The sequence below is a fragment of the Macaca fascicularis genome, chromosome 12 (assembly GCF_037993035.2).
Source record: "Macaca fascicularis isolate 582-1 chromosome 12, T2T-MFA8v1.1".
NCBI classification, from domain to species: Eukaryota; Metazoa; Chordata; class Mammalia; order Primates; family Cercopithecidae; genus Macaca; species Macaca fascicularis.
Genome location: NC_088386.1, coordinates 112,355,436 through 112,370,863, shown reverse-complemented (window position 1 = coordinate 112,370,863; position 15,428 = coordinate 112,355,436). Strand labels below are relative to the sequence as shown.

Here is a 15,428-nt window from a genome sequence, read left to right as displayed (position 1 = left end):
AAAAAATAAAAAAGGGCCAGGCGTAGTGGCTCACACCTGTAGTCCCAGCACTTTGGGAGGCCGAGGTGGTAGGATCACTTGAGGCCAGGAATTTGAGACCCGTCTGGCAACATAGTGAGATTCTGTGTCTTTATTTAAGAATATATATATAATTTTATAAGTTTTAAAAATATAATCAGATTGCCTCATATGTCTGCTCAAAGCCATTTGGTGGCTTCCATTCATATTCAGAATTAAACCCAGATTCCTTTCTATGGCCTATGAGCTCTGCATCATTCTGTCCCTCTCCTCAACATTATCAACTATTGCTCTTCCCCACATGACATCCTACTCCCTCATCACTCTCTAAACCAGAGCTCTCCAACACAGGAGCCACCAGTCTCATATGGCTACTGGGCACGTGAAACCTGTGGCTAGCCCAAATTGAGATGCTGCCCATGTCAAATACATCATTTCAGACTTAGTTCAGAAAAGAGAATGTAAAATTTCTTATTTGTTTTTTTTGAGACAGAGTCTTGCTCTGTTGCCCAGGCTGGATTGCAGTGGCACGATCTTGGCTCACTGCAACCTCCACCTTCCAGGTTCAAGTGATTCTTGTGCCTCAGCCTCCTGAGTAACTGGGATTACAGGCGCGTGCCACCATACCTGGCTAATTTTTGTATTTTTAGTAGAGATGGGGTGTCTCCATGTTGGTTAGGCTGGTCTGGAACTCCTGACCTCAAGTGATCCACTCACCTTGGCCTCCCAAAGTGCTGGAATTACAGGCATGAGCCACTGCGCCCAGCCCAATAATGTAAAATTTCCCATTAATAATTTTTAAATATTGTTTGTAAATTGAAATAACATAATCTATTGGGTTAAATATATTATTAATCTTTTTTATTTTTGAGATAAGAGTTTTGCTCTTGTTGCCCAGGCTGCAGTGCAATGGCGTGATCTCAGCTCACTGCAAGCTCTGCCGCCCAGGTTCAAGTGATTCTCCTGCCTCAGCCTCCCAAGTAGCTGGGATTACAGGCATGCACCACCACACCTGACTGATTTCATAATTTTAGTAGAAACAGGGTTTTTCCATGTTAGTCAGGCTGGTCCTGAACTCCCGACCTCAGGTGATCCTCCTGCCTCAGCGTCCCTATATTATTAATCTTAAATTGAAATCTTCTATTAGAAAAGTTACAATCACATATGCAGCTTGCATTACATTACTATTGGACCATGCTGCTCTAAACCAGGTTTGGCAACTATGGGCAGTGAACAACTTCCAGCCCACTGTCGGTTTCTGTACAGCTGGTAAACAAGGAATGGTTTTTACATTTTTAAATGGCAGAAAAAAAAGAATAATTTGTGATACATGAACATTAATAAAATTCAAATTTCAGTGTCCATGAAGAGTTGTATTGGAAAAGAGAACCTACAACCATTGCTTCTCCCACTGCGTAAGTTCCACAAAGGCTCATACTTTGTCTTTTGTTGGATGAATGACTGCCAGCACCTAGGACAGTGCCTGCACAAATTAGGTGCCCTATAAATATTTGTTGAGTCAGTAAATTTTAAAATTCTAGATTATGGGGAATATCTAGAATGTGTAGGAAGGACCTATGTGTAGGAAGGACCTCATTATTTAGAGAACATGAATTACCCACTACTACGACTTGCTGTGTCCATCCCTAAGCCAGAAGAGCAGAGGTTAAGACCCCAAGCAAGCCCACACATAATGACACAGGAATGGAAAGTTGATGCTTGGCCTGGTCTCCTGCTGAGCCTGGACACAGGCTCAGGCACTGCTGCAATGGCAAGAGAAGTGCAAAAAGTTTTAAAACAAAATACATTACTTTATTTTAATTCCATGATTTTAAAATACTTTTTATTTTTTTTCTTTTTGCCCCTTTTACAGGGGAGAGGTAAAGCTGTCCCAGTTATCAAAAAATTCAAATCTCCTTTTCTTCTGTGGACTGGCTGTCAATGAGCTTTCATCCAGGGTGTCTCCCGTGTTCTGGGAACTACTTCCAGATGTTCCTGAAGCACTTCCTGGGTCAAAGGACTCTGCTGCTTCCAGGAGCTCCATATCACTTCCTTCTTTCTCAAAGGACTTCTGGAATAGGTCATAGATCTGCTGCTGCTTTGGGTCCTTCATCACAGAAAGAAAAGAAAAGATAAAAGGAAGAACCCAAGCTCCAACACTGACTCTTCTCCACTGGGGCTGATGGGAGAATATAAAGATGAGAGACCACACATTTTATGGTGTCAGGGAGCTACATGATGGCAAGTGCACATCATCTCAGCAAACCATCACTAAAGCAGCCTCATTGTTTTAGTGACTGACATCTTACCCTCTCTGCACTCACAGGGTTAGGAAAAACAAATGATTGTGAGTGCAAAGAAGCTGCTCTCACGCTATAATTTACATTGGAAATGTTTTCTCCCTTCGAACTTTCCAAATCACTATTTCAATACTGCACTCAAGATCTCATTTCCTCCAAAGCCTTTCTCTACTAAGGGTCAGTTAAGGTGTAATTCAACTTCTAAATCTCTATTTTTAAATTTATTTTTATTTTTTAAATTTTTTAAGAGACAGGATCTCACTAAATGTTGCCCAGACTGGTCTCAAACTCCTGAGTGTAAACGATCTGCCCACCTCAGCTTCCCAAAATGCTGGGATTGCAGGTGTGAGCCACCATGTGCCCAGCCCCCTAGACTTCCAAATCTCTGTGTTCAGCCATGGCTTATACCTGATTTTCAAAGTGGTGGAAAAAACATACACACATTTAACATATTCATAAGTAGATATGTGTACCTATTCTGATTACCTTAAATTACAAATAATCAAAATACCTACCAACAGCATCTATACATTGATGACAATGGTGTAGTGTTAAAACCATGACCAGTGGATACCACTACAACACACGATCACTATCACCCCTCTGCCGATCTTTCTTACATCTAAATTTTCAACCTTGACCATTTTTCAATCCAGAGGTATATTTTCCATATCTCCACTGACATCCCACAGTTTCATAAAACTAAACTGGTTTAAAATCAAATGATCTCTTGGCTGGGCACAGTGGCTCTTGCCTGTAATCCCAGTACTTTAGGAGGCCGAGGTGGATGGATCGCCTGAGGTCAGGAGTTCGAGACCAGCCTGGCCAACATGGTGAAACCCCATCTCTACTAAAAATACAAAAAATTAGCCAGACATGGTGGTGCACACCTGTGGTCCCAGCTACTTGGGAGGCTGAGGCATAAGAATTGCTTGAACCCATGAGGCAGAGGTTGCAGTGAGCCACGATCACGCCACTGCACTCCAGCCCGAGTGACAGAGGGAGATTCTGTCTCAAAAAAAAAAAAAATAAATAAATAAAAATAAGGCTGGCTGCGAGGGCTCACGCCTGTAATCCCAGCACTTTGGGAGGCTGAGGCGGGGGGATCATCTAAGCTCAGGAATTAGAGACCAGCCTGGGCAACATGGCGAAACCCCATCTCTACCAAAAATACAAAAAATTAGCCAGGTGTTGGCAGCGTGCGCCTGTAGTTCCAGCTACTTGGGAGGCTGAGATGGGGGGATCACTTGAGCCTGGGAGGTGGAGGTTGCAGTGAGCTGGGATAGTGCCACTGTACTCCAGCCTGGGTGACAGAGTGAGACCCTGTCTCTAAATAAATAAATAAATATAAAAAATCAATGGTCTCTCATCTCTCTCCTATACTCCCAAAGCAGCTTCTCTTCCCATAAGTCTATTTTTTATAGTCTACCTGCATTCTCGTAGTCTCCCAGGTGGAAATCATCCAGGCAGAGTCCTCGGCTCATGCAAGTTTGTTCCCCCCATCAGTTCCCTCCTCTTTCCTTCTAGGCACCATCTTTACTTGGGCCACATCACTTGGTACTGCATGGATTTGCAACAGCTCAATTGCACTTCCTGCCTCAGGTTTCTTTCCATTTCAAACAGCGTACAGATCTTTGCCAGCTGGCCACTGTTTCTCACTATTCCTTAACCAAATCCCTCCACAATGGTGAAGGAGGGTTCCTTGAAAACTGATGACAGCCTGTCACTTAAGAACTTCAGATTATTCAATTAACCTGCTCCCAAAATCTCCTAGCCTTTCAGGATCCCAGCCCTGCAGAGAGGGAAGTGATATGAAAGATCATCAAGGTTGACCCCCAAATAACCCACATGTCCTCCTCCAGGATGCCCTCATCAGCCTCTTTCTGAATGCCTGCAATGTCAAGCAAAATGCCACCCTGTAAGGCAGCCTATTCCAAGTAGAAAAAGCTGCTAATGTGCATTTGATTATGATGATGGCAACACTGTATGCTAACTTGGGGCATGCATAATTAATTGGAAGCGAGTTCCAAGATCAGATTAATATTTCATTTCCCCTCTCAGAAGGAAGCCTATCTCAGTGAGATATAACCTTTTCTGCTTTTGTCTCCTATATTGGAAGCAACATTTTCTTTTTCTAGTAGTTTGTTAAAATTTTTCAGCCCCATCTTAATTAAAAAATAAATTGATATAGTTATTAATCAAAATAAATATTGAGAAAACTCATTGATATTACCTTGCACTTATATTTTAGGTAGAAATTCTTAACTAATTTAGAGTAAGAGAAAGGCAAGGAGGAATAAATGAGTTCAAGTGAGACTCCTTTAAAACTAGGCTTTTTTCTTTTTTGAGACAAGGTCTAGCTCTGTTGCCTAGGCTGAAATGCAGTGGTGTGATCTTGGCTCACTGCAACCTCCGCCTCCCAGGTCCAGGGAATCCTCCTGCCTCAGCCTCCTGAGTAGCTGGGAATACAGGCATGTGCCACCATGCCTGGCTAATTTTTGTATTTTTTTGTAGAGATGGGGGTTTCACCATGTTGCCCAGGCTGGTCTCAAACTCTTGGGCTCAAGCTATCTGCCCACCTCGGCCTGGGATTAGAGGCTTGAGCCACTATACCTGCTCAGGCTCTTTCTTTTCAAAAGGCATATGATAACCTAGGCTCTGTTACCATTTACCATTCAGCTGAACTGGAGAGTTCTTTAAAAAGCTTAAAAATAAGGTTGTTTTAAAATTGGCTTATTAACTATATATGCCTGAAAGGATAATTTGCAATCTGCATTTAAAAATATGATCTGAGTCTTATTTATCCCAATATTTAGCAAATAAATTCTTGCAAAGAAAGAATTTATTTGCTAAATAAATGTAAGTGAATGAGCAGATCCACAGAGTCTTAAGTCTTGGTGTCAACGATAAGATTTAACTCAACTTCTTATTTATTTAAACTTTTTTCTTTCTTTTTCCTTTTTTTTTTTTTTTTTTTTGAGGCAGGCTCTTGCTCTGTTGCCCAGTCTGGAGTACAGTGACCATCATGGCTGACTACAGCCTTGACCTCCTAGGCTCAAATGATCCTCACCTTTTCCTCCCGAGTAGCTGGGACTACAGGTATGCACCACCACGCTTGCCCTAACTCAACTTCTGATGGTGATTTCACAGGAAGGAGGAGGTGCTTCACTTTCCTGATAAGCTACCGTAAGGCCCCTTTCTGCATGAGGCTCAGACCTGATTCAAGCTCTGGCAGAAACAATTCAACCATGAGCTGTGCTCGAGGAGGCCATACTCCTAGTTTTCACCTTCTGGCCAACAATCCAAGCTGGGGAAGGAAAACAAGCTTTCGAAAGGCTCTGGGTCTCTTGCTCCCTCCATTGTGTTTCACTGAAATGGGGGAGGAAGAGTCTGTGGCAGCCACTGGGCTGGAGCACTGAGGCCAGGCAGGCATGATGGGCCCAGGGCTGTCCCGTCCAGAGGCAACAGCCTTCCCCCTCAGCACCTTTGACAAGGCCTGCCTGGTTATGGAGGGATGCCTCTTATACTCCTCTACAACAAGGGGCTGAACTCAAAAGAAGAATGCTGGGCCAAGTCAGGAAGCCTTCTTCCTTGGGCTGGCTTCACATGCCCTGTGACTTTGTGCAAGCCTACTGCACTGCCATGTCTCAGTTTACCCCTCTATCAAGTGGGGAGACACTGAGAATAAAATAAAATGACAGAGGGGAAAATATGTTCTGTGAAGCCAGTATCCTATTTTAAACACTCCCCATTCTGTGCTGGGGACACATTCCTGTGGCAGCCCTATGTGTGGTGTTGCTGTGTACTTTCTGAAACAATTCAACATTTGCCATGGGGAGTTTTGTCAGTTTCTAACGGTCTGATTGAAGAGGCAGCATTCGGAGTCTGTGCGGGAATGTCAGCAGCTGTAGGAGCTAATGCCATCACTTCCCCATAAAGCGATGCATGCATGGTTCAACTGAGAATGACTGCAGGCCATTGCTTTCAGCTCCGGGGCTAGGGGAGGTCCCTAGGAGTGATTCACATCCTCCTACTCAGGACCCAAAGACTTGGCAGACAGCTTAATGCCTCCCTCTGCTCCAGGGGTGAAGAGCCATGTGCTGGCATTACCTTGTAGAGGTAATCAGTGGATTCTGTCATTTCTGAAAAATTGGTCTCAGAAAGCCCAGCTTCCGCCAGAACTTTAATCTTCTCTTGAATCAGGGGCCTGTTGGGGAGAAATAAGCTGCAGTGAATACAACCTGTGCAGAACCACCAGACTAATGAAAATGAAGCCACCCTCCTCCTTGTTCTTATGGGACCACGGCTTGTTCACAGTTTCACATCTTTGCATCTCTCAAGGCGCAAACATCCATGTTGAAAAATGTGCCCCCTCTCATTTGTAAAAACTCCAATTTAGGGCTAAGAATATCATCAGGTTCCATATTCTTTCTAATGGAAGATGTGTAGGAAATAAATCCTGCCTCATTACAACACAATTTTGAATCTGGTAGTGTTATGAGCTGCCCAATTAACGAATCCACTAAACAGAGGGAAGTAGGAGTGGCCCACACACATTGCAAAGGGAAGACTCCTTAGTCATAAGGCTGGAAACAGAGACAAGCAGTGGAAATGAATGAGATAATCAAGAAATTTAATATCAGGAAGAGGGAGATGAAGGGAAGGAGCTTTTTGAGATTTTTCACTTAGGTAACAGACAGAAACCCCCAGGTTGAAAATCTTACTCCAGCTCTGCTAACGAAGTACACTACATGGTCCAGGGTAAGCCACTTCCTCCCTGTGGTCCAGCAGCAGCAATGTAAGATGTACCCACCAGATAAATGCACATCATAAAAGGTAAAAAACTGTCACCCTGTCCTAACAAATGCCTTCACGTCTGGGAACAGGGTGTTTTACAAACTAAATTCCATCTACATTTTGTCACAATCGGCACCTCTCCCTGCCTCAGACCAGCAGGAAAAGGAGTCACAACCCCTTATTGCTATAAGATTCCACATGCACCCTGCAAGCCACCAGTGAACACTAGTGAGGGAGGCCAAATATGGTCATGATGAAAGCAGGAGGGCATTACTAGTCAATTTTCGTTTTCTTTTTTTTTTGAGACAGAGACACGCCTTATCACCCAGGCTGGAGTGCAGTGGCTCAGTCTCAGCTCACTGCAACCTCTGCCTCCCAGGTGCAAGTGATTCTCCTGCCTCAGCCTCCCGAGTAGCTGGCACTACAGGTGTGCGTCACCACACCCAGCTAATTTTGTCGTATTTTTGTAGAGACCGGGTTCCACCCTGTTGGCCAGGCTGGTCTCGAACTCCTGACCTCAAGTGATCTGCCCGCCTCGGCCTCCAAAAGTGCTGGGATTACAGACGTGAGCCATTGCGCCTGGCCACTAGTCAACTTTCTATAGATCCTTAAAGACCTTACTTAGCAAAAGCAGAAGGACTTAGGGAGCAAAGTAAACATATCATCAGCTTCCACCCTTGCTCAACTCCAAATGCCAGGCCATGCAGCCAAACCATACCAAAGGTAGTCATCAGCTGTGCCCTTTGCCACGAGGTAGTGAATGCCCACAGAGCTGGTCTGTCCAATGCGGTGCACACGGTCCTCAGCCTGGATCAGCACCTGTGTGTCCAGAAATCGAGACAGGCAGGTAAAGGCCTGAAGCAGTTCCACCCACCATAGCAGGTAGCCTCTCCACCCCATTTCCAGCCCCACCACAACCCTCCCTCCTCAAAGCACTTCACTGTCTCAGACCTAGAAATAACCTGCACTTCACCATCTCAGACCTACAAATGACCTGCCACTTTAACAAAAGAGAGAACCCAAAACAGCCCTGGTTGGGGAACTGGCATCTGGAACAGAAGATCTGCGGGTGGCCGTTTGGTGCTGGGCACTGAGCTAGGTGCTGCAAATGAAAAGGCACATGCTCTGCCATCAGGCTGCATGGGGAGGGGCCAGTGATGGAGGCCTGCACACTTCCATTTCTTCTCTGTGTGAAATACAAAGTTATCTTCTAAATAAATAAAAGCATCACACACAAGGGAGAGGCTATCCATGATTTGGGCATAGGGTGGTGGTTTAATATAGTGGTAAGCCTTATAATAAATACTTAAAGGCTGGGTGTGGTGGCTCACACCTGTAATCCCAGCACTTTGGGAGGCCGAGGCAGGTAGATTGCTCGAGCCCAGGAGTTCCAGAACAGCTTGGGCAACATGGTGAAACCCCATCTCTACAAAAAATACAAAAATTAGTCAGGCATGGAGGTGTGCACCTGTAGTCCTCTGCTACTCAGGAGGCTGAGGTGGGAGAATCACCTGAGCTCGGGAAATCAAGGCTGCAGTGAGCCAATAAGTACCTGCAGTCCAGCCCGGGTGACAGAGCAAGACCCTGTCTCAAAAAAGGAAAAAAAAAAAAAAAAAAAAAAAGAAACCACCTAACATCATGAGCATTATTTCTTTTATAAAATGGCTTCACCCTCAAGGTCTACCCATTATTAATGTAGTCCCTCATGTGTAGCCAACAAAAGCCATAATATCAGATATTAAAGGGGATATAACTTTCCTGGAGATTACCAGAAAAATTTATGAGTTCAAACAAATGTCTTATCTCTGCTCTCAGTTGGTCAGCTAAGGCCAATAGTGGTTTCCAGGGAACTACTCACTGCTGTCACTCTGCATGAGGTCCATTGTTAAAGCAGCTCACAATGATGGCTACTGAAGGGGGCACAGGCTGGAATGTGAGGCCTGGGCTGCAACCTGGTGCCACCACGTGTCCCTCTTCAGTTATGGCAGTGCAGTCCTTCCTGCCTCACCCCTTGAGCTCTCGGTGCCCTAACTTCCTCCTATGAGACATGAAGTCTAAGATTCCTTCTAGCCCTGGAAGACTTCAACCTTCCTGTTGATAAAACGGAGCCGATAATCCTATAGGTTGCTGTGAAAATCTAGAAACCAGCCAATCGCCTGGCGCGGTGGCTCATGCCTGTAATCCCAGCTACTCGGGAGGCTGAGGCAGGGGAATCACTTGAACCCAGGAGGCGGAGGTTGCAGTGAGTCGAGATCACACCACTGCACTCCAGCCTGCGTGATAAGTGACTGTCTCAAAAAAGAAAAAAAGAAAAAAAAAAAAAGAAACTAGCCGATCGACATAGAAGTGCTTAAAGGAAGTGAAAACTGACTTGTGGGAAGTATAATGAATGGATAAAAGGGAAACCACACTTTCCACGACCGACACTCGCTGCTTCCTGCCCACAGCCATGAGCATGCCAGTGGGGTATCCAAGTCTTCTGCGTCTCTTACCCCTGGGTTCCAAAACAGCTCAGCGAACACTACCAGGTCAGCCGAGGAGAAGGTGAGGCCCATATTGGCAGCGGTGATGGACAGCACGGCCACGGCATGCCTCTCCGACAGCTGGAACTGCTGGCACAGGTCCTCCCGCTCAGCCGACGATGTGGAGCCATCGATGCGGATGTGCTGCACGTGCTGTAGGAACAAGGGGCAGAAGCAAGGTGGGCAACAGCCCCGGGCCGGGGGCTTCTGAGCAAACCATACCCAGCCACAGCTCAAACACGGAACCAGGTTCCAGCTCAGCAGAGGCCCCTGCCTTCAGAGATTTTCTTTTCAAATTGAAATTGGTATGGAGATGATTGCTTATACTCAGGTGCCATTGTAAGAAATAATACAGAGATCCCTCTTAGGCCTTTGCCCAGTTTCCCGCAATGGTTAACATTCTATAAAAACTATAGTATGATACCGCAGCCAGGATGCTGACTTTTATACAATCCACTGATCTTCAGATTTCTTGTTCTACTTGTATGTGTGTGTTCTACACAATTTTATCACCTGGGTAGGTTTTCATGTATTCACCTCCAATGTCAAGATACTGAACAATTCCAACATTGCAAGGATCCTTTTACCTCCCTCCCCTTTCCACGATCCTTAGCTCCTGATAGCCACTAATCTGACCTGCATTTCTAAAAAATTTTTTTTTCTTTTTCTTTTTTAAGATGAAGTTTTGCTCTTGTCACTCAGGCTGGAGTGCAGTGGCTCATGGCAACTTCCGCCCCCCAGGATTCAAGCGATTCTCCTGCCTCAGCCTCCCAACTAGGTGGGATTACAGGCGTGCACCACCATGTCTGGCTAATTTTTGTATTTTTAGTAGAGGCGGGGGTTCTGCCATGTTGGCCAGCTGGTCTTGAACTCCTGAGTTCAGGTGATCCGCCTGCCTTGGGCCCCCAAAGGGCTGGGATTACAGGCGTGAGCCACTGCACCTGGCCAATTTTTTTTTTTTTTCTCCCAAGAATGCTCTATAGGCCAGGCACAGTGGCTCACACCTGTAATCCCAGCACTCTGGGAGGCCAAGATGGGTGGAACACCTGAGGTCAGGAGTTTGAGACCAGCCTGGCCAACATGACGGAACCCAGCCTCTACTAAAAATACAAAAATTAGTGAGACATGGTGGTGCATGCCTGTAATCCTGGCTACTCAGGAGGCTGAGGCAGGAGAATCACTTGAACCCGGGGCGGAGGTTGTGGTGAGCTGAGATCCCACCACTGCACTCCAGCCTGGGCAACAGAGCGAGACTGTCTCAAAAACAAAAAAAAGAAAAAGGAATGCTATACAAATGTTATATAAATTGCACAGCATATAACCTTTTGGAATGGACCTTTGCATTCAGCACTCTCTGGAGGTTCATCCAAGTTGTTACCTGTATCAATAATTTTCTCCTTTTTTTTTGCCGAGAAGTAGCCCACGGTATGGATATACCATAGTTTCATCATCCATCTGTTGAAGGACATCTGAGTTGATTCCAATTTGGGGCTACTACAAATGAAGCTGCTATGAACATTTCTGTACAGGTTTTTCTGTTAACCTAAGTTTTCATTTCCCAGAGAAAAATGCTCAAAAGTCAATTGTTGTGTTGTATGGTAATGCATGTTTAGTTTAGCTATTGTCTTTTAAATGGCATTTATTCTTGCTAGCGATAAACATGATAAGGAAAATAAAAACATTTAGTAATCTAAGCAATTTACTTTTCCCTGTCTCTTTTTTTGATGTGTATGGTATATATATCTTTTAAATAAAAAGTTTTATATCCTGTTTTCCCCCAATAAAACGTATTGTAAGTAAAACTGTATTATTAAGCGTTCTAAAATATCATTTTTAATGGCCCTATAAGATGTTATTATGCAGCAACAGCATAATTTAACCATTCTATTTCTGCAGATTTAGGGGTCTCTAATTTTTCCTAAAAGGATGTGTTGGTAAATGTCCATCAACAGGTGAACAGACGATGTACAATGGGATGTTATTCAGCACTAAAAGGGAGTGAATATCTGCAGGTCTAGATAACCAAAAAAGAAAAAAAAAAACAAAAAAGGAAAACCAAGGAGTGAACACTAAAAAGAAGTGAGACATACAACACAGATAAATCTCAAAAAAAAAAAAAAAAAAAGTACATCCTGAATGTCCTTTTCTCCACATTTATATTCCATATTCATATAAAATTCTAAAAAACTGCAAACCAATCCGCAGTGACAGACCGTAGACCAGAGTGGGCTTGGGGATGGGAGGGTGAGGGAAGGGGCAGGAGGGAGTGATTACAAAGGGACACGAGAAAACTCTGGGGCTGGGGGCAGTGGGCGGCAGATATGTTTCCTGTCTTGATTCTTATAAAATTGTACACATTATGTGCAGTTTACTGCATGTCAATTATACCTCAATAATGCTATTAAAATGGAAAGTTTTTAAGAGGATGCCAATTTTTGGTGATTTTCTTAGACTGGACTACAAATCAAAGTACAAGAGCAAAAAGAAAAAACTTAATTTAAGGCTCCTGGTATTATTGCCAAATTGCTTTCCAATAACTAATGTATTAGCATGTCCATCTTGGTGCACTTTCATCAACAGTGAGCCCCGCACATTTTTAAAACCTCTGCTGACTTGATGGGGTGAAAAAAAAATCTTTTTTTCACTAACTTGATTACTAGTGAAATTGAGCGTTTTCGCATCGTTTAATTGGCTATCGGTGTCATTTCTTTGATGAACTATCTATTTATGCAGGTTGCCCATTTTTTTTTTTTTCCTACTGGGAGTTAGGAAATACCTTTACATGTAAAAACTATTATTTGTATGTCACAGAGGTGGCTAATAGTTTCCCTAGCTTATTTCCTTCTATTAATTTTCTGTTGTTTTCTAAATGCTCCTTTATTTTTAAAAACATGTAAATTTTCTTATTATAAAAAGAATACACACTCATTGCAAAAATGTAGAAAACCTAAAAAGATAATGACGACTACTTAGAGATAATCATCATTAACATACTGGTATATATTCATCAGGCTTTTTTCTATGCATGACTATTTTATTTATTTTATTTTTGAGACAGAGTCTTGTCTGCCACCCAGGCTGGAGTGCAGTGGCAGGATCTCGACTCACTGCAGCTGCTGCCTCCCAGGTTCAAGCAATTCTCGTGTCTCAGCCTCCTGACTAGCTGGGATTACAGGCATGCACCACCACGCCCAGCTACTTTTTGTATTTTTAGTAGAGTTGGGGTTCTGCCATGTTGTCCAGGCTGTTCTAGAATTCCTAACCTCAGGTTATCTGCCCGCCTCAGTCTCCCAAAGTGCTGGGATTACAGGCGTGAGCCACTGCGCCCAGACAACATGACAATTTTTAAAAATTATTATACATACAATAGCTTTTTGTCCATAGTATGGACATCTTCTGATAGCAATACATACTAACCAGATACCAAGAGCTTCAATTTTGGAGCTTCTTCAGGTTCTTACAGTGTTCAGTGATGTCCAAAGTTAGGAACCACTGATCAACATTGTATTTTATGGCTGAATGGACTATAATATATTTAATAGTATATCTGTTGATAAAAACTTAGATTTCCAATTATTGAATATTATAAACAGCATGAAATATTCTCATTTATAAATCTGACTAGTCTGATGATTTCCTTAGGATAAATTCCTAAAGTGAAATTTGAAAAACTGAGTGCACACCTTAAGTTACTGCCAAACTGCTCTCCAAAAATGTAACAAATATACAAGAGAATCATAACCACTGTGGGCCAGGCATGGTGGCTCACGCCTGTAATCTTAGCACTTTGGGAGGCCGAGGTGGGTGGATCACCTGAGGCCAAGAGTTTGAGACCAGCCTGACCAACACAGTGAAACCCTGTCTCTACTAAAAATATAAAGATTAACTGGGCATGGTAGCAGGCACCTGTAGTCCTAGCTAATCGGGAGGCTGAGGCAGGAGAATTGCTTGAAGCCAGGAGGTGAAGGTTGCAGTAAGCCGAGATTGCACCACAGCATTGCAGCCTGAGCGACAGAGCAAAAACTCCACCTCAAAAAAAAAAAAAAAAAAAAAAAAAAAATTTAACCACTATATATACGTATCACAGAAAAAATCCATCTGTTTAGGTAATTCAAATCAATTTTTCCTTTGTAATTTCTTTGTTTTTATGCTTAGAAAGTCATTCTCCACCCAGTGATCAGCTATTGTTCATTGGTATTTTCTTCTAATACTTCACGGTTTCAAGGATCTTTGATTCACCTGGAATTTAATACAGTAAACAGTGAGGTAAAGTTTCATCTACCCTCCCCACCCCCCAATTATTCAGGCAATTACCCAAACTTTGTTGAAGAAATTGAAAATGGACTTGTGACAATTCCTTGATCATGTATTTGCTTCCCATTTATGGTAAAGGGCTATCTATTCTCTTCCATCCATCTGGCCATCTCTCTGGGGCCAGCATGGCTGACATTTAATTATTGGTGTTTTATAATACATTTTAATATTTAATATCTGAAGGGTCAAGTCTTCCAACATTGCTCTTCTTTTTCATAGTTGCTTAGATATCTCTCCTGCTTTTTTTTTTTTTTTTTTGGAGATGTTCGTGGAAATAACAGTATAAAGTTCCCTTTAAAAAAATCCACCTGGAGGCTGGATACGGTGGCTAATGCCTGTAATCCCAGCACTTTGGTAGGCCGAGGCAAAAGAATTGCTTGAGCCCAGTTCTAGACCAGCCTGGGCAACATGGCAAGACACCGTCTCTACAGAAAAATTTAAAAATTTGCCAGGCGTGGTGGTACATTCCTGAGGTCCCAGCTACTGGGGAGGCTTAGGCAGGAGGATCACTTGAGCCTAGGAGGTTGAGGCTTCAGTGATCAGTGTTCGTGCCACTGAACTCCAGTGTGGGAGACAGAGTCAGACTCTGCCTCAAAAAAAAAAAAAAAAAGAAAAGAAAAAAGAAAAAAAAAGATCTAGTTGCAGTTTTTATTAGAATTGAATTAAACCAGCTGGGCCTGGTGGCTCACACTTGTAATCCCAGCATTTTGAGAGGCTGAAGCGGGTGGATCACTTGAGGCCAGGAGTTCAAGACCAATCTGGCTAACATAGTGAAACCCCACCTCTACTAAAAAAATTCAAAAAAAATTAGCTGGGCATGGTGGTGCGCACCAGTAATCCCAGCTATTCACGAGCGTGAGGCACGAGAATCTCTTAAACCAGGAGGCAGAGGCTGTAGTGAGCTGAGATGAAGCCACTGCACTCCAGCCTGGGCAATGGAGTGAGAGCCTCTCCCCAACAAAAGAAATTTAAAAAATAAAAAGATAACTGATAAAACATTAATATCCAGAATTTATAAAGAATTTTCCTAGATCAATAAGAAAAAAACAATCCAACAGAAAAACAGGCAAAGGATACAAACAGAATATTCACAGGAGACAGCTAAAATGGCCATAAATAAATAAATAAATAAATAAAATGATACACATTTTACTGGTAGTCAGGGAAATGCAAATTAGAGCAAGAATGAGATGATATTTCATATCTCTGGATTGGTAAAATTAAAAAGTCGGATAATACCAGTGTTAATGGGCACATAGAACAACAGGGACCCTTATATGTTGTTAGTGAGATTATAAATGTGAATGGCCACCTTGTAGAACAATTTGACACCACTTAGTACGAAGATGAGCCTATTTAATAACCATGCAAGAGCATGCCCGAATATGCCTCTCCCACACAAAGCACACACACAAGGCATAAAGAAATGCATAGATACAAACATACACCTACTATAATATTCACACAATAGCAGCCA

General features: G+C 43.1%; 1 protein-coding gene across 9 annotated transcripts in view; it reads right to left on the bottom strand.

The window, feature by feature from the left end:
• Positions 1–1,808: 1,808 nt before the first annotated feature.
• The window catches only part of SMARCAL1 (SNF2 related chromatin remodeling annealing helicase 1), a 65,437-nt gene continuing 51,817 nt past the window's right edge, over positions 1,809–15,428 (bottom strand). For all 9 annotated transcript variants that reach the window (XM_015432747.3, XM_005574231.3, XM_045367679.2 and 6 more), the window contains 4 exons: positions 9,608–9,790; positions 7,834–7,934; positions 6,429–6,525; positions 1,809–2,125 (listed from right to left, as the gene is read on the bottom strand). In XM_015432747.3, the coding sequence (XP_015288233.3) occupies positions 1,886–2,125; positions 6,429–6,525; positions 7,834–7,934; positions 9,608–9,790 (621 nt within the window). In that variant the 3' untranslated portion in view covers positions 1,809–1,885. The remainder of the gene's footprint in view (positions 2,126–6,428; positions 6,526–7,833; positions 7,935–9,607; positions 9,791–15,428) is intronic.